The sequence below is a fragment of the Dermochelys coriacea genome, chromosome 1 (genome assembly GCF_009764565.3).
Source record: "Dermochelys coriacea isolate rDerCor1 chromosome 1, rDerCor1.pri.v4, whole genome shotgun sequence".
NCBI lineage: Eukaryota > Metazoa > Chordata > Testudines > Dermochelyidae > Dermochelys > Dermochelys coriacea.
This window is the reverse complement of record NC_050068.2, coordinates 46,143,799-46,163,249: the sequence shown is the minus strand read 5'-3', so window position 1 is coordinate 46,163,249 and position 19,451 is coordinate 46,143,799. Positions and strand designations below refer to the sequence as shown.

Genomic DNA, 19,451 nt, shown 5'->3' with positions numbered 1-19,451 from the left:
GCTAATATATTTTTGTCTCCAGTTTCCAGTATTTAGATAAAGAAAGTGAAGAAGTAATTTTGAGGAGGCTGATAATAAGCAAATTGGACAATGTTAGCTACCACAGTAATAGGCACCTTAGAGATAACTAAAATAGAGACAAGGACTCTAATCTGTCATCACATTCATGTGGGTTGACCCTTGTGTCAGTGCAAAGTCCCCCACAGATCAAATTGCAGGATCAGGGTTATAGTGATAGATCAGATGGAGGTCCAGGAATGTTGAATTCTTAAAAAAACACTCTCACGAGAGCTTTGGAGAAATCCAGATCCGGATATTGATCCAAACTCTGAAGGTCAGACCCATTGCTAAAACATACCAGATAATCCCTCCTTCTGTGGCAGCAATAGGAGTTTATATGGGGGACGGGGGTTGTATTTGAATAGTACAATAATAGAAGGAAAATAAACTTGTTATACTAGGAATAGCAATTTTTTACAGCACATTATCTAACTAATTTGAATAGTTTGGTAAGTTTTCAGAATGCTGTCATAGAAAACTACTCTATTTGCAGTACAATTTTCCTTTGTCATTATTTATTTTATTTTATTATTTTTGTTTAAAGAAAGCAAAGGGCCACTGAAGAAATGTAGACTTCATTTAAATTTTGATTTAGGCCCAAATTTTCAAAAGTGACTAATGATTTTAGGGTGCCATCATTTTGGGGGCCCCAACCTGAGACACCCTAAAAGGATCCAATCATCAGAGGGCAAGTGCTCAGTCCTTTATGCAAATCAGGGCCCTTTAAGATGTCTCAAGCTGGGCACCCAAAAATTAAGGCATTGAAAATTATTAGTCACTTTTGGAAATTTAGGCCTTTGTAAAACCCAGAAGCTTTACAAAGCCAACAGAAATGTTCCTGTGATTTCTTTTTAAATTCTAATGGAAACAATTGTTTTTAACCAGCCATGGTGCCAAAACAGCTTGAATGCTCATCTTTTAACCCTGGCATCTGAAGAAGGGAAGGAATTCTGAGGTTAGTGACTAGGAAAGGAAGATTGGTTTTAACCGTTCACTTGTTTGGTTTTGTTGGCTGGGGGTCACATGCGATAGAATTGCTGTAGTTTATTTACAACGATGGGAATCTTGATGTGTGTGTTTTAAGTGATGTGAGTGATGACTAAAGTAAATGGACCGATGCTCTTTTGCATATTAATTTAGAGTTATAAAACATAATGTTCCCCTTGAACTCTTCTTAACCCAAATACAGTCACACTGAGAAGCTGAAAGTGAAACTAACTTCAGAGATTTTAAAGGTCTGACCTGAAAAGTCAAAGGGCCTGATCCAAAGCCCACTGAAGTCAATGGGCTCATGATTTCAATGGTGTTTGTTTCAGGCCCAAAGGGACAGACTTACGGCACTTATCTGCCTCTTTAGGTGCCTAAAGACATGTGTAAATCTGGCCCAAAGAGCATAAATAGTAAGAAGTACTTTGGATTTTTAAAAATGATTTTAGCTGTAAAGAATCTAAGGTTTTACTGGTAACACCGAGTAAAGAAATGTGTTTGTTTACAACATTAATTTTTAAGTTGACAGTGTTGCTATAGCTATCTGAAGGTTATTTCTAACGATCATCTCTTTCCCAGTTATCTACAGAAATAACCTAGGAAATGTAACATGTCTGCACATCAGTGACCTTCGATATCAAGTGGTGTACTGTTACTGTTGGTGATTGTATTATATGAAGTTTTTGGTCCCTGTATTGGTTTTCTTTTCTTTTTTTAACATAAAAATAATAAAGATTTTTTAAAATGATCTTTGTACCCTTAAACATTGAACAGCAATGACTCTGTTTTGGAAGACAGATGGTTTTACTTTACTACCAGGGAGAACATAAGACTGTTCACTTCATGCACTGCTATGATGAAGCCTCCTGCACTCATTGCCTGGTTAATGAGACTTGGACGCAATCAATCTTCTTTTAACAATAGTGGGTCTCATATGTTTGTCTATTAACAAGAGCTGCAAATTCGACAAGTCTAAATCTTCCCTCAAAAGAGTGCTCTGGCGGTTTATAAATACCTGGTGAATGGAGCTTGGTGGCTGATACTGCTAATCTCTTAGGGGACGAAACAGTGGGTTTATTTGCATCTTGATCTTTTTGTACTTTTTTCTTCACACCTCCTTGAAAAAAAGAAACCCAATCTTTACTTTATTTGCCATCACACAGAAGCATGCCTCTAAGAAGAGCAACAGCATGGCAAAACACAAATACTTTTTCAATATTACTTTTGGGACAGATATTGAAAGCTTTGCATACGCCTTTGAACGTGCACAATCACATATGCCTCTTGCATGTATGAAGATATCATGATGCTGTGTGCCAACTGGGGAGTTCAGTGAGCACATGGCCAATTAGACACTTAACTGACCATGTGCCTCTGCAAATAGGGAACTCTGCACATACAAATAGGGGTGAAATTCACCACACTAATGAGGGCCAGCACAAGGCCAGGCACACTATGCAAATCCTCTGGCCTTCTGCATGTGGTGTACTTCACTCATGCACACACATATCCTTAAAAATCTGGTACCTGATGTCTATTCTGGTTTACAGCACCATGTTATTTGTGAGATGCTTTACCTGTTCTTACCAACAGGCATTTATTTTCTGAGTCCGGACAGGGTGAGTATACTGTTGTCTCACTCTTCTAGCAGGGCACCTTGGTGCACAGTGGCGCTCTCTCCTGAAAGCTCAAGGCTGTCTGTAAACTAAAGCTTCCCCTATTATCGATCAGACTACTGGGGAAAAAATTCAAATACAAACACAGGTTTGAAATAAAAAGCCTCTGATCAGAGTATGAGTTGGGCCCTGCCATCCCATACTATGGAATGCACTGTTATGCCATGTGAACTGCATAACATGAGCCCCAAAGTGGAGGTAAGAGCAAAGCCAGTATCATGATCAGTGGAACTGGAATGAGTTGGAATAGGGGCAGAGAGGAGGCGGAGTTGGGGCGGGGACTCTGGGGAAGGGGTTGGAATGGGGCAGGGCAGGGGTGGGGAGAGGCGGGACGGGGTGGGGCCACATGGAGGGGGAAGAGGGAGGGTTGAACACTCAGGGGAAAGCAGGGAAGTCGGCACCTATGGAACTGGGCATTGAAAAGATGCCACTATCCACAACCCACAATTGATGACATCTTACCAGAACTTTCCAAAGCCAGAATTTTTATGGTCTGTGATGTGAGTGAACAGGTTTTGGTACGTAACCTGGATAAAGAGTCCACCATGCTGACAACCTTTGCAACACCATTTGGTTGCTACAGATGGCTGAAAATGCTGCTGGGCATATGCCCAACACCAGAGGAGTTCCAGAGAAGACTCACCCCAGGATTGGCTGGGTGAAAGTAATTGCAGATGATATCCTCATTATAGGTGAAGGGAGCAATGATACAGAAGCTGAATGAGACCATGACAGAAAACTACAAACTTTTCTACAGCAATGTAGGGACAAGAACATAAAACTCAACCTAGAATAAAACACAACTGAAACAGTATTCAGTGACACACACTGGACATCTGCTCACAGCAGAGGGACTGAAAGCAGATCCCAATAAGATCAAGGCAGTCAGAGACATGCCAACTCCAGCGGATGTGAAAGGGATACAGTGCTCATAGGAATGATAAATTTTACGTCCAAGTTCTGTCCACAACTGGCTGCAGCAGCAGAATCCATATGTCAGCTCACAAGGCAGGATGTTGAGTGAGACTAGACAGGTCCCCAACAGCAAGCATTTGACACGTTGAAACAAATGAATACAGATGCCCCTGTCCTGTAGTACTAATAGTCAGGAGAGCCACTAACACTCCTGTGTGATACATCAGAGAAAGGGCTGGATATAGTGCTTTTGCACAAACAGCTGTGTCATAAATCTATCCATGGAAGAGCACCCCCTTCATGAGCTACGGGGAAGCACAAGTGTGCATATCCAGTTGCCCCCATCCCCATGGACACTGCAGGGTGTATGAGTCTAGTGAGGCCATTGCTCAACCCTCTGGCTGAGGCCTTCTCAATATTTTTCCCCATCTCAGGTTCCCACAGTCAGCAAACAAGGTTAAATAAAAGCGTAAAGGAAAAGAAAGAAAACCTGTAGGCAGCTTCATCTTGAGGTTTGGTGGCCTGCAATGTGCAGGAGGTCAGACTAGATGATCATGATGGTCCCGTCTGAACTTAAAGTCTATGAGGAAATTGGCCTCTCTTCAGGGGTGAAAGTAAGTTAGAGGACTTACTGGTATGCTGGAGTCCTGAGCAGGTGACATGGCCTCAACCGGAAGAGGCGTGGCTTCAATCGGAAGAGGCAAGGCCTTACATCCCCAGGCCCTTTAAATCACTGAGGAGCCCCCGCTACCCCGGGGCTCTGGCAGAGCTTTAAAGGGCCTGGGGCTCGGGCAGCAGGGCTCAGGCCGGGATTTAAAGGGCCCCGGGGAGTGGGGAGAGTAGCAGCGGCTGGAGCTCCGGGGCCTTTTAAATCCCCCCCGCAGCCCCGCCAGGAAAAGATGGGAACAGACTTATTTACCTTGCATGAAAAAGCAGTACTTAATTACAATACTACTCTTCAAAGGTTTTGGAGGTCCATGTCCTGCCTGATACAAGAAGCAAGTCAGTGATTGGCAAACTGAAGGCCCACTTTGTGAGATATGGCATTCCAGACACTGTACTCAATGAAAACGGACCCCAGTTTGCCTCAGAAGAATTCAAGGATTTTGCATGCAAATGAGAATTTGACCACCATGCCTCCTCCACAGCATATCCCAAAGTATTGGTAAAGTGGAATCAGCTGTGAAAACAGCTAAGAGACGGTTACTCAAAGCTGTTTCTTCTGATTCTGACCCCTTGTTAGCATTCTTGGACCACAGGAATACCATCCCAGGGGTGCCAAACCAGTCCAGGACAGGAACAGATAGGACAAAGGGACATAGGACCAAAGCCCTGCTAGCCAATGAAGGGAGACATGTTGCAGCTATAAGGATGGTGATACTGTTAAGAGGAGATGGACAACAATCAGAGAAAGCAGAAACTAGAGTATAACAGGTCAGCCAAGGACCTATTGACCCTGGAGACAGGCACTCCTGTGGGGATCCAGCCATTAGAGAGACACCAGAAGGAGTGGACTAAAGGAGTTGTGAGGGGCGCAGTGATACCCAGATCAGGCAAGTTGACTACGCAAGGGGGACAACTGATCCAAAGGAACAAGAGGCACTTGTGAGTCTGCAGACACAACACCCAGAGATACTGAGATCGTCACAGAACAGACACACAGAGACCTATCCAGTGGCCAGCCCCACAAGGAGGGAGGAGATGCCAGAGAGAGTTTGGTAGACTCGGAGACAGGTGACAGGGAGACAGGGCTAGGTCCTTCCCAGCGTGGTTGCCTGTTGAGGAGAGCAAACTATCTCAAAGGCTGTAATCAGCTGACTCTGTGGTAAAGATGAGACTCCAACATGACTACCTGCCAACAACCTCTGACTGAAGATACACCGGGGCAGGAGTCTGGGCATGTATTTGTTTTTTATGTTTATATTGAAATGTTTGTAAAATAGGGAAGATATATCCTGATTAGTTTCAGAGTAGCAGCCGTGTTAGTCTGTATTCGCAAAAAGAAAAGGAGTACTTGTGGCCCCTTAGAGACTAACACATTTATTTGAGCATAAGCTTTCGTGAGCTACAGCTCACTTCATTGGATGCATTCAGTGGAAAATATAGTGGGGAGATTTATATACACAGAGAACATGAAACAATGGGTGTTACCATACACACTGTAAGGAGAGTGATCACTTAAGATGAGCTATTACCAGCAGGAGAGCGGGGGTGGGGGGGAAGAAACCTTTTGTAGTGATAATCAAGGTGGGCCATTTCCAGCAGCTGACAGGAACATCTGAGGAACAGTGGGGGTTGGGGGGGGGAATAACATGGGGAAATAGTTTTATTTGTGTAGTGACACATCCACTCTCAGTCTCTATTCAAGCCTAAGTTAATTGTATCCAGTTTGCAAATTAATTCCAATTCAGCAGTCTCTCATTGGAGTCTGTTTTTGAAGTTTTTTTGTTGAAGAATAGCCACTCTTAGGTTTGTAATCAAGTGACCAGAGAGACTGAAGTGTTCTCCGACTGGTTTTTGAATGTTATAATTCTTGACGTCTGATTTGTGTCCGTTTATTCTTTAACTGGACAGTCTCTACGTAAAACTTCAAAAACAGACTCCAACGAGAGACTGCTGAATTGGAATTAATTTGCAAACTGGTACAATTAACTTAGGCTTGAATAGAGACTGGGAGTGGATGGGTCATTACACAAAGTAAAACTATTTCCCCATGTTATTTCCCCCCCCAACCGCCCACTGTTCCTCAGATGTTCTTGTCAACTGCTGGAAATGGCCCACCTTGATTATCACTACAAAAGGTTTTCTCCCTTCCTGCCCCCCCCAGCTCTCCTGCTGATAATAGCTCATCTTAAGTGATCACTCTCCTTACAGTGTGTATGGTAACACCCATTGTTTCATGTTCTCTGTGTATATAAATCTCCCCACTGTATTTTCCACTGAATGCATCCGATGAAGTGAGCTGTAGCTCACAAAAGCTTATGCTCAAATAAATTTGTTAGTCTCTAAGGTGCTACAAGTACTCCTTTTCTATCCTGATTAGTGGAGCTGGAGGGCCAATGTTCCCTGGAGGGATTGTTACTGAGGTGACACCAGTGGAAGAAGGAAGGCAGGGAGTTAGGCTGGAAGCAACTTAGCCTCATGGACAGAGCAGAGCATGGGATCTAATACAGTTTCACATGTTCAATTTAAACTACATTCAGCTTCACACTCTGTGAATGAAACAGAGCTAAGCCTCTGAGGCAGGCTCCTGTGTGCCCAGCATAGCTCCTCAACAAATTTGAGGATCTATAGGTCTGCTAGGGAATGGGAAGAGGGGTGGAAGGAGGAAGAGGCTTCCCTCGGAATAGCTGATGCCATGATAGCAAGTGTAAATTAATGCCAGCCAAATCAGTGCAAGAGCTGATCTGGCAGCCCCATGTGCCAAAGGGATCCATGCCGTTATCTTTGCTGCCCACGAGGCTAAGCCAGCATATGGTTCTAGTGCACTGGCAGCCCAGTTTGTGCCCAGTCACCAACCCAATACTGGCTCTGCAGGTTCCATGCCTTCTGTCTAACATTTACCCCTCCCTGTGCGGCCACTAACCCCTTCACCCTGCCCTTCCACTGATAGTGATGCATTGGAGATTTCATTGGCTATGAAGCCATGGAAACTCTGTATTAGCTTTCCCTCTGCCATTAATTTTTAAGCAGGAGAAAGTAACATGGCCTTTGTTATTTCCTCCTCCAACCTGCAGAGTTTTTTCAGCTGTTGGTTCTTAAAAGCTCTTCATTCCTCTAGGTTTCCCAGTCAGAGAGGATAGATCCTGTACCGAGGAACTGCTTTCCCTCTGAGACACTTATGAGACCACCTAAGCCTAGAGTTATCGCCTCCGCCCACCATGATTGTTTCATTCACAAAGCGTAAAGCCAAATGCATCTTAAATTGAATCAGTACAATTTTATTAATGCCATGCACTGCCCTGTCCATATGGCTGAGTTGCTTCCGGCCTAATGCCCTGTGTTTCCTATTCTACTGGTGTCCCCTCAATAACAGTCCCTCCAGGGAACATGGGCCGTCCAACGCCATTTCACTGATCAACATACCGTACAATGAAAAATCACCCTGAGCACGGTAATGTGAAAACATTGCTCTCCCCCTTTCCCTGCCATGTGACAATCACAGACACACAATATTCTACTCAGTCAATGATAAAAAGCTCTTTACGTGCGTAAGTTATGAAGAATGAGAAAACAAAAGCTAAAAGCCAACCATTCAAATATATTTTCCCATTTGTTTGCCTTTTTTATTTTTAAGTACTTGCAATTTTTTTACATTGTAGTTCTCAGACTGTAGAACAGCTATTGGAAATACAATGCAAACAAAGGGAACACAAAAATGGTTTCTGGTAGAGGATAAATAATGTTTACATTATAAACTTCCACATCTTTCATGTGTGCATTCATATGTCTGTTAGGGAAATAATAAATAGAACAATTACATTGCACTGTGTACCCTGCAGGATATCTGAAGCAGAAAAACAAAGCCACTGTTGGTACAATTTAAAAACATTTCACAATTATCTAATCTGCATCCTGAGACCCTATTCCATTTTGCTTCATGCAAGTCTGTGTGCTGCACACAGGAAGAGGACAATAGAATTTGGTAATCTTATATTAAGATTAAAATCCTGCCGGTAAATTCTTGTTGGATTAACATAGTTTTCATAATATTCAAAGCTGTTGTTAGAGTTACAAGTTAGGTCCCATGATATGCCCTGTTTTTTGACACACCACTTTCCCTTCACCACATCTTAATAGCTGCATGAAATGAGCTACACACAAAAGGACATTTTCAGTGAACAAGCAGTTTATTAGTCCTACAATACCAGGAACTACGCTGCATATTCTTTAGTGCCACCTTCTGGCACTCTGTAAATTAAACATTTACATACAGACAGACATCTCTCTTTTACAGAGCACTCCTGTAACAGCACACACAGAGACTGAGCTAAATTCTGCTCTCAGTTATACCAGTGTAAATTTGAAGTTATTCCAGTGAAATTATTCCAGATTAATAGTATTGTAACTCAGAACAGAACGGTTGCTTTATATGACAGATTTGGAGCTGCTCTGTAATAATTTATAAACATTGTATGTTGGACTTGTTATTGGATTGTTTTCTGTATGACTATATTGGTTCAATACAACAAGAGTCTGTCTGGAAAAATAGGAAGGAAAAAATGTCTCAAAATAACCACCCCTTAGCAAACAATTAAGCTTTGTTCAGGGACAATGTCAGAATGTTTAGCTTTTTGTAAGAACTTTTTGCCTCCACCTCCAACTACCCTACAAAACTGATTTTGATCAGGACAAGAAAAGGTCCTCAAACACAAAACAATACCGCTCTGGCAATGTTAAGAGGGAGGTGGGAGGTTTTTTGGGGGAACTGGACTGAAACATGAGACCCAACCCTGGATGTGTCTGAAGAAGTTAGGCCTGCCTAGGTTACCATCAGGGTTGGTAACCTTTAAGTAAGCCAGACATGTGTGTACACAGTTTGTTGTCTTAAAATCCCTTTTTTCTCTAGTGGCTTGTTCCTCTTGTTAAAACAAACAATACCTTTGATCTAAGACAGCTCTCTGATCACTGCATACCACTGCTCACACATTCCCAAAAGGAAGAACCGCAGGTAACCAAACTCAAGTCAGATTTGCTGTATAAGAAAGGTTGACACACATGGTACTGGAGTCCAGGGCCCAATCTAAGAGTGGGAGAACTGCAAAATTCCACCTCAAGTCAGGAAAAGGCATGAGGGCTGCTGCACGAGGGGGTGCCCTTAGAGACACCAGAAAAAAGACGGGGCAGAATTAGCCCCAAACCAGGACACCCAGGACAATATATTCTTTTGTTTGTTTCTAAAGGGAGGCAGGGAGAAGAATACTTTTGGACTGAGGTTCTTGTTAGAATTTTTTTCACAGAGTTTGAAGGACATGGTGAATCTCTTTTAGAGTGATAGGTAAGTAAAAGTCTCACATGTTAATACATTTTTTGTTTTCACCTGATACCCATGGATGCGACTCACAGTCAAAGGGCTTGTCTTCACGTCACTCAAAGTTGTGAAAAATCCACACCCCGGAGTGACATAGTTAAGTCGACGTAACACTTGATATAGACAACACAAGGTCGATGGAAGAGTTCTTCCGTCAACCTAGCTACTACCTCTCATAGAGATGAATTAACTACAGCGACAGGACAACCCCTCTTTTTGATGTTGTGAGTATCTACACTGAAGCGCTACAGCCATGTAACTGCAGCCTTTCTAGCGAAGACATAGCCTAACACAAACTGAAATAGCTGGTAGGATGGCACACAAAGAGAAGAACTAACATCTTCTTAGAGTTGCACCATTCTGAGAATTTCAGATAAGTTCTAATCACCTCAATATTCAGCACTGGATGGTAAACGCCTATCAGTGAATCTCCATGCAACCCCAGTCCTGGAATGAGGATAGTCCGCTTAGCACCACAATTTCAGAACATTTTTAATATATTCTGGGACATTTGTAAACTGGAAATATTGAGACCAAGAATCACATTTGTGATTAACACATTTCACAATTAAATGCCTGAGGATATAAATTTTCTGGATCTGGCACCTGCTATACAGTACTTCACAACATAAAAACAGGTTTATATTGCCATTTCATTGCCAGTGACTGAGTGAAAGCTACCTCTGATGGGAGCTGTGAGACAAAATAGAAAGCTCATTTTACAAGCTATAATTTATGTAGTTACAGATTCAAGAATAATTTTTTTCATGGCAATGATGCCTTGGGCGGGTTTTCTGTAGTTTACCAATAAAAATTCGATGCACAAGTGGGCCATCTGCCAGGACACTCAGAAAATGAATCTCAGAATAATACTGATAAAAGGAAATGCTTTCACTGGAGACAAGGGACATACAAAACTATTTTGATTTTCAAGAAGACTTGAACAAGGAGCTCATGGGGAATTCGTACAGGCTCTTGCCCCCAAGCACCAGGCAGGCAGCAAAAATCCAAAAAAGTAAATCTCAGTTTAAATAAAAGAAAAGGAGTACTTGTGGCACCTTAGAGACTAACAAATTTATTAGAGCATAAGCTTTCGTGAGCTACAGCTCACTTCATCGGATGCAAGTGAGCTGTAGCTCACGAAAGCTTATGCTCTAATAAATTTGTTAGTCTCTAAGGTGCCACAAGTACTCCTTTTCTTTTTGCGAATACAGACTAACACGGCTGCTACTCTGAAACCTGTCATTAGTTTAAATAAAGGAAGCAACAAGGAAAGAAAGGTATCAAACACCAACACAACTCCTCACTAGTACAACACAATTTTTTTTATGTAGTATTCTTTATGGTAAGGGCATATATTACTTCTCCTGATAGCAATCAGAGTTATACCCCGGAACCGATGGCAATACATGTCACAAAATATCAAAGAACATTTTGCAAGAAGGGATAGCATAGTAGAGAGATGATTCTTTACGGAGTGGTGGACAGCAGCTCCAAAGCAGGCTGCAAGGGAAAAACGACATACTGTACCGTGCAAAGCTGGAGTAGAGCAAGAGCAATGAAGGCTGAAATCTACAACTAGAAACGTTACAGATTGCTATTTAGTAATTTATGTTATATTGCAGTGAGGGAAGAACAGAACAATGAATAACAAAGCAGGGAAACAGGAGTGGGTTGACATCCTTCAGCTTATATGAATGGGAAGGTTTGTAACGTCACATTTGAAAAGCAACTCAGTGACTCGAGGAGAGGTGAAGAGGAAATTCTAAGCAGATGGAGCAGCACAGCGACAGAATGACCCCCAACTGGGAAGACGAGGAAAGAGGGGATAGAGAGTGGTGGAGCAGAGGGAGTGGGGGAGGAGCAGGTGGATACAAGGTCAGAGGAGTAGGATGGAGCAAGTCCTTGGAGAATTTTAAAAGCCAGGAGGGCAATTTCTAGTTAGCTAAGGAGCTGCTGCTGATGATAGGGGTCGATAACTGTGGTCTTGCTTTCTGGAGGGAGAGTAGTCTAACTGTTGCACTGTGGACCTCCTGATGTTTAGAGGGAAGGGATTTAGGAAGACCGTGAAAAGCAAAAGAAAGTAGCATAATCCCCAAAAGCAAACACTGGCCTTCTCACCAAGCCCATCACCCACAGGCAAATTCTTGAGAAAAGAATTGTCCCTGGCACTGTATCCTAAAAGTCAAAAATGTAGCTTCTCTCTGACCAGCTAGGGGATCAGATTTATGAATCAAGGGCCTTTTCAATGAGAACATCTCACCACTAGCCCCCAGACATTAGGGTCTGTTAGATTGTGTGTGGCAGCTGACCTTAACTGACAGATCTTGTGGAGAGAGGTGGTCCCTGAGGCAGCCAGGAACCAAGTCATGTGCTATTCATTGTTGTATTTATTTAAAATAAATCTCTGTACCCCCTTTCCAAAGGCTTCGGCTTAAGTACTATAGCTCTCTTTAAGCCTGTATTTATATGTGGAAATGGGCATTTCTGTTTGCAATATGGGTAACTGCACGCATAAGCACCTGTCAGCGGGTGCAAAGATGGGTTCAGTTTGTGCAATTTTGGTGCTAATTTTTGAACATTTGTTCACGTGTATGTATTTAAAAATATTTAAATTTCCAAATTAGAATTATGTAATTTGCTTCAAATTGTACACAAGATGCAAAGATAAAGGTATAAAAATCAAATGTAGCACTTAAAAATGGGAGCTATTATGTTATCAAAACAATACAGAGGTGCTGAGTCATTCATCAGGAATTTGGCTATGGGTAAATCCCCCAAATGTGTTCGTCTTTTCCCAAACTGTATGGAATCTGATAATAGAAATTAGAAATAAAAAACATCTATTATATTATCTAGGCCATTTTCCTGAGGCCAGTGCAGCATTGATCCGTACAGTGTATTTGCCAATCTAGTCTTTAAAAGCCCACATAATACAGCCTTTAACATTGGTTCAATTTGCATTTACCCTTCAGATTGAAAACATATGGCGAATAAGTAATGTATGTTCATTCCTAAACAAACCCTAATATGCTATATATATCATTAACAATGCAGAGTAACCACTTGCTGTGAGTTTGGACTGCAATTGTTCTCAGGCGTATTATATATGTTAATAATGCATTTAGCGAGTTAAAAAAAAAAAGCCAAGGAAGTGTTTTCCAGTCGTGAACTGACAGACAACCATACCAAGCTTCTTCTACTCCTCTCCCTCAGTGATAATCATGACTAGTCATGTCCATGGTGAGTAATGAGACTTCCGTGCACACATTGTTTGAGACAAAATGAGCAAAGTTAGAAGTATGATGGATTCTGTGGAATAAGAACAATCCAATTCTCTCTAGAGACTCCATACATCCTGTGATCTATGAGATACTGAAAGGATGTGAATAAATAAGTAGATGTAAAAGAAAGATTACGTTTGTCGAACGAGAAACGGCTAACGCTGGTAGTTTTTCCCTTTGTGTTTTTTTCAAGTTTGAAGTCACCTGGTACGAGATAAGAGGACAAAGACTATTTCCTTGGATATATGAAGGTGATTATTTTCTGACATTCTTTAAATGGAGACAGTTTTTCATAAATTAGCTGGTGTAAAACAAAAATAAGAGAAAAAAGACAAAAATATACTAAACGATCTCTCCAAAATCAAAGTCTGGCATAGAGAAAAATTTATTAAAAAGTTCCTTGAAATAAGTGCAGTATTTCAGAGTAACTTTATTAACACATCAGAGCTCAATTGCAGAGATAATATAAAAACTTGATCTCTTCCTTATATTGTGGATTTCATGAACTCATGTAATCCTCTTATACACAATCCTCCCCATTTTGAGGGGTGAACCTCTGGGCCAAATTCTTGGGGGAAGGTTGAGGCTCAGTGTCTTACTATAAACTGCTCCATAGTTTGTCAGATATGAGTTTCCACCTCTCAGATTGAGGTGTCAGTAGAGGAGGTTTTGGAACAAATTGATAAATTAAATAGTAATAAGTTACCAGGACCAGATGATATTCACCCAAGATTTCTGAAGGAACTCACATATGAAATTGCAGAACTACTAACAGCGGTATGTAACCTATAATTAAATCAGCTTCTGTACCAGATGACTGGAGGATAGCTAATGTGATGCCAATTTTTTAAAAAGGCTCCAGAGATGATCCTGGCAATTTGAGGCCAGGAAGCCTAACTTCAGTACCAGAACAGTATAGAACAGAATTAACAGACACATAGATGAACACGATTTGTTGGGAAAAAGTCAACATGGCTTTTGTAAAGGGAAATCTGACCTCACCAGTCTATTAGAACTATTTTAAGCAGGTCAAACAAACATGTGGACAAGGGTGATCCACTGGACATCGTGTATGTAGACTTTTAGAAAGCCTTTAACAAGGCCCCTCACAAAAGGCTCTTAAGAAAAGTAAGCAGTCATGAGATAAAAGGGAAGGTCCTCCATGGATCAGTAACTGGTTAAAAGATAGGAAACAAAGGGTAGGAATAAATGGTCAGTTTTCAGAACGGAGACAGGCAGTGATGAGCTATCAAAATCTTAATAACTGGTTCCCTATAAAAAGTTCTGATTTAAGGGATGTGCCCCAGTATGTATTTTTTGTACCAACAGGGTTACCATACGTCCGTATTTTCCCGGGAGGAATTTAAATTGCCTCCCGGACAGCGATTTAAGAACCAAAAAGCCTGACCTGTCCGGGAAAATACAGATGTATGTTAACCCTGCCTAAAGTTCTTTTTTAAAAAGATGGGCTTGAACTAGAAATGAGCTCCCTTTCATGTGTGGGTCCCTGCCACTCCCTGGGGGTGTGCTAGGGTGACCAGATGCCCAATTTTATAGGGACAGTCCCGATTTTGGGGTCTTTATCTTATATAGGCAGAAGGTGCGGGGGTGGCTGGAGACAGGGGCTGGCTGCAGGCAGGGCAGGGGGTGCGGCAAGGGCTGGCTGCAGGCAGGGAGTGTGGGGGTGGCTGGAGGCAGGGCAGGGTGTGGCTGGAGACGGGGGCTGGCTACAGGCAGGGGGTGCGGGGGTGGCTGCAGGCAGGGCAGGTGGTGTGGTAGGGGCTGGCTGCAGGTAGGTTGGCTGGAGATGGGCTGGCTGCAGGCAGGGAGTGCGGGGGTGGCTGGAGGCAGGGCAGGGGGTGGCTGGAGACGGGGGCTGGCTGCAGGCAGGGGGTGCGGAGGTGGCTGGAGGCAGGGCAGGAGATGGCTGCAGACGGGGTGGCTGGAGACAGGGGCTAGCTGCAGATGTGGGGTGCGGGGGTGGCAGGAGGCAGGGCAGGGGGTGCAGCAGGGGCTGGCTGCAGGCAGCGGATGCAGGGGTGGCTGGAGACAGAGGCTGGCTGCGGGCAGGGCAGGGGATGGCTGGAGACGGGCTGGCTGCAGGCAGGGGGTGCGGGGTGGCTGGAGACAGGGGCTGGCTGCAGGCGGGGAGTGCAGGGGTGACTGGAGACGGGCTAGCTGTGGGAAGGGCAGGGGGTGGCTGGAGACGGGGGCTGGTTGCAGGCAGGGGGTGCAGGGATGGCTGGAGGCAGGGCAGGGGGTGGCTGGAGACAGGGACTGGCTGCGAGCAGGGGGTACCGGAGGTGCGGCAGGGGTTGGCTGCAGGCAGGGCAGGGGGTGACTGGAGACAGGGACTAGCTGCAGGCAGAGGGTACAGGGGTGGCTGGAGACAGGGGCTGGGGCTGCAGGTAGGGTGCTGGGTACTCACAGGGAGAGCAGCAGGATGTAGCCCAGACCCAGCAGAGCAGCCAGGGACCCACCAGGCAGCATCAGGAGCCCTAGGGCCAGGGGAGCAGCAGCAGCAGCAACAGGGCTCGTGCCCAGGGCCAGGCAGCAGCCCACATGGCTCCCGCAGCGCAGCGCCCCGGCGGCTGGAGGAGGAATTACATTACTTCCCGGCCGGAGCACATCAAAGCCTCAGCGCTCCCTGCAGGGAAGCAGGTTAACAACCGGTTCTAAAACTGCTTCAAAATTTAACAACCGGTTCGCGCGAACCGGCTCCAGCTCACCACTGGAGACAGGTAAATAGTGGTGTCCCCCAGGGATCTGTACTGGGACCAGTGCTGTTCAACACATTTATAAATGATTTGGAAAATGGGAGTGGCAAAACAGTGAGGGGGCAAAATTTGCAGACGATACAAAACTACTTAAGAAGTTAAGTCCAAAGCAGACTCTGAAGAGTTACAAAAGGATCTCACTAAACTTGGTGACTGGGCAACAAAGTAGCAGCTGAAATTCAATGTTGATAAATGCAAAGTAATGAACATTGGAAAACATAATCCCAACTATACATATAAAATGATGGGGTCTAAATTAGCTGTTACCACTCAAGAAAGAGATCTTGGGGTAATTGTGGATAGTTCTCTGAAATCATCCACTCAATGTGCAGCGGCAGTCAAAAAAGGTAACAGAATATTAGGGATCATTAGGAAAGGGATAGATAAGAAGGCAGAAAATATCATAATGCCACTATATAAATCCATAGTACACCTACACCTTGAATACTTTGTGCAGATCTGGTCGCCCCATCTCAAAAAAGATACATTAGAATTGGAAAAGATACAGAGAAGGGCAACAAAAATGATGAGGGGTATGGAACAGCTTCTGTATGAGGAGAGGTTAAGACGACTGGGACTTTTCAGCTTAGAAAAGCGATGACTAAGAAAGGGTACGATAAAGGTCTATAAATTCTTGACTGGTGTCGAGAAAGTGAATAAGGAAATTCTATTTACTTTTTCATGTAACTAAAGAACCAGGGGTCACCCAATGAAATTAATAGGCAGCAGGTTTAAAAACAAACAAAAGGAAGTATTTCTTCACACAACACACAGTCAACTTGTGGAAGTCGTTGCTAGGGGATGTTGTGATGGCCAAAACTATAAGAGGGTTAAAAAAAGAACTAGGTAAGTTCATGGAGGATAGGTCCATCAATGGCTATTAGCCAGAATGGTCAGAGATGCAACCCCATGATCTCAGTATCCCTAGCCTCTGTTTGCCAGAAACTGGGAATGGGTAATGGGATGGATCACTCAGTGACTGCCTGTTCTGTTCATTCCCTCTGAAGCACCTGGCATTGGCCATTGTCAGAAGACAGGATACTGGGCTAGACAGATCATTGGTCTGACCCAGTATGGCTGTTCTTATGAGTATTTAAAGTTTTGAACTGACTTCATGTTTTACCTGCTACTTTCTTACTATTCATCTATCTACAATTTTATAAAAGTTCCTGAACACCTTATAAAGAAAACATTGTCACAATTAACCAGTGGACTAGTTTCCGCCCTACATCTCCAGACACACAGAAGTTTTTATTTCTTTTCTCCCACTGCCCTCCCCATCCTCTTCTTTGTTGCTGGCTTTATTCTGGGTGTGAAGAAGCTAATTCAAGGAAGTGCAATTGTACTTTACTGTGATATGGTGAGATCTGTGAGCATACTGGGTTCCCGTCTATCACACTGATTGCACTTTAGATCTTACACTGCTTATTTACGATCTACCAGTACCTGTGGAAGTATGGAGATGCTGTTTACATTGTAGTTGCAACAGAAACATCTTTCTTTGGTTAATTCAGTTTTCTGAGCAATGCTTGTTGTCATTACTTCACTAAGGCAAGCAGAGAAAACCCAACTACTTGTGAATTTCTCATTGATGCTGTCATTTACACTTAAATTATGCACATTCTTAGAGAGGGACAGCAGTAATTTGTCCATGAGGTGAATACAAAGTAAAAAGAATAATCAGGCAGAAATAGTTATTCCATCAAAAAGTATGTGCATAGAACAGAAAATCCTTCCACTTCCTAAAGATGTAAAATGCATTTTTTTCTTTTTATGTTCAAATGTATAACGATCCTTCACCTCCTCACGTGTGTAATTCCTGCTGGCTGCTGTGGGAGTCTCAAACTCAAATGCTATGGTCTGTCTACACTTTCGACTTACGCTGGTATAACTGCGTTGCTCAGGGGTGTGAAACGTCCACACCCCTGAGCAACATAGTTATACCAACCTAACCCCTGGTGTAGACAGCACTAGATGGCAGGAAAGCTTCTCCTGTCAACATACTTTCCGCCTCTCAGGGAGGTGGATAAGATGCCAATGGGAGAGCTCTCTCCCCTCAGTGCAGAGCGTCTTCATTAAAGCACTACAGTGGTGCAACTGCATCAAGGCAGCTGTGCCAATGCAGCATTTTAAAAGTGTAGACCTGCCCTATGTCTTTGTTGCAGAGTTAAGTTGAGTTATCTACACTCAAATTAATCCTCTCAAGTTAGCCTAGTTGAAGTGAGAGTGGCCACACTGTGAAGTAACCCTCGAGTTGCTGCGTCTATATGTTTGCACTGGCGCTGTACTCACTCCTGTGTGGCATTAACATGTCTGAGGGCACATCTAATTGTTTTTAGTGCTGCACTAAGATGAGTCGCTTATGAATTATTTCCCAGTGAATCCTGAGGGAACTTGTCTGACCTTTCTGGGCACAAAGGGAATTATGGGAAAGCACTAGCAGTCTAGCGGTACTTGAGTTGCACTAGTTTATGCCCATAATCCACAGTGGTCATGTTACCAGCTGATGAGTTGCTCTAACTTGAACTGGAACTATATACCCTGATGGGCCAGCCAACTTGAGTTAACAGCAACACCACACTTAAGGGTTTTAGTATGTGGATTGAGTTAGAGGCTACACTTGAGTTATAACTTGAACTTGCATTGAAGACAAGTCCAAACCCTTGCAAGAATGAGACCACAAATGGGTGAAAAAGTGCTTGCATACATTCTTAGAATACTTCCTCTTGCAGACGTCCCTGCATATTCAGAGATGTAAGGCAGAAAATTCAGTATTTATGTGGCTCGTAGATCATACATGACAATTACCCCTATTGAAAAAGACAATCCATTTAAAAAAAAAATTAAGGGATGGCTCTGAACTACAAAGTTAGCTTCCAGATCAGAATTTCTCAAAGCTCAAAGGTGCATGGCTCTAGGGTTTAAAACAAAATAGAAATGAAATGTTGTTAATTTTTCCACTGCATTCCTCAAGACAACTCTCCTAGGCTAATGTATTTCAGTGGATTTAAAGGATGTGTCCCAGTTTTCCTACTCAAATGAATTCTTTTTTTTAATCTTTCATACATTGCCAGGTATGCAAAAATGAAAGAGGTCCAGTAATGCAATGCACAAAAAGCAACATACAAAAAGATTAATTAAACCTAATTAAATGTATTGCTTTCACAGACCGATAGAAAAGCAATCAGTTCATGTCATCAAAACAATTTGCATGACAATGATCTTCTATTGTTATTGTCCCATGCTAGGTCCCCTCCCTTCCCTGCTTTTTTTAACTGCCTGAATCACTGTGGAGCAGCAGCTATAGGAGCCCATTTGCATTAATTCAAGGAGATCTATCCCCTTTAGTCCAATTTAGTTGATAAGCAGATTTAGTGAAATACCAGTAATATAATCTCTTTTGAACTTACTATTTTTAATGAGAATTTACTGTTCAGGTGGTCCTTTTTCAGGTAGAATCTAACACATGAAAGGTTTCACACGATGCTTGCTGGTTATTTTTTTCTCATTAATACATTTGGACGTGTGCTTTCACAAATAAATATCCTACTTAGATCTGGTTATAATGATGTACGTTTTCAAAATATCCAAACATTTCAAATCTCACCTCGTAACCCTCTCCCTCAGAAATGTTTTGCATTAAAATTAATGCCAACCTTTGTGCAAGACTCTTCCTCTCCCCCTACATTATTTAAAGTGATGCTGCAGTATATAATTTATA

General features: G+C 42.9%; 1 protein-coding gene across 1 annotated transcript in view; it reads right to left on the bottom strand.

The window, feature by feature from the left end:
• The window catches only part of MTUS2 (microtubule associated scaffold protein 2), a 503,536-nt gene that overhangs the window by 116,290 nt on the left and 367,795 nt on the right, over positions 1–19,451 (bottom strand). The window contains exon 7 of the mRNA XM_038385037.2: positions 2,063–2,164. Coding sequence (XP_038240965.1) covers positions 2,063–2,164 — 102 coding nt within the window. The remainder of the gene's footprint in view (positions 1–2,062; positions 2,165–19,451) is intronic.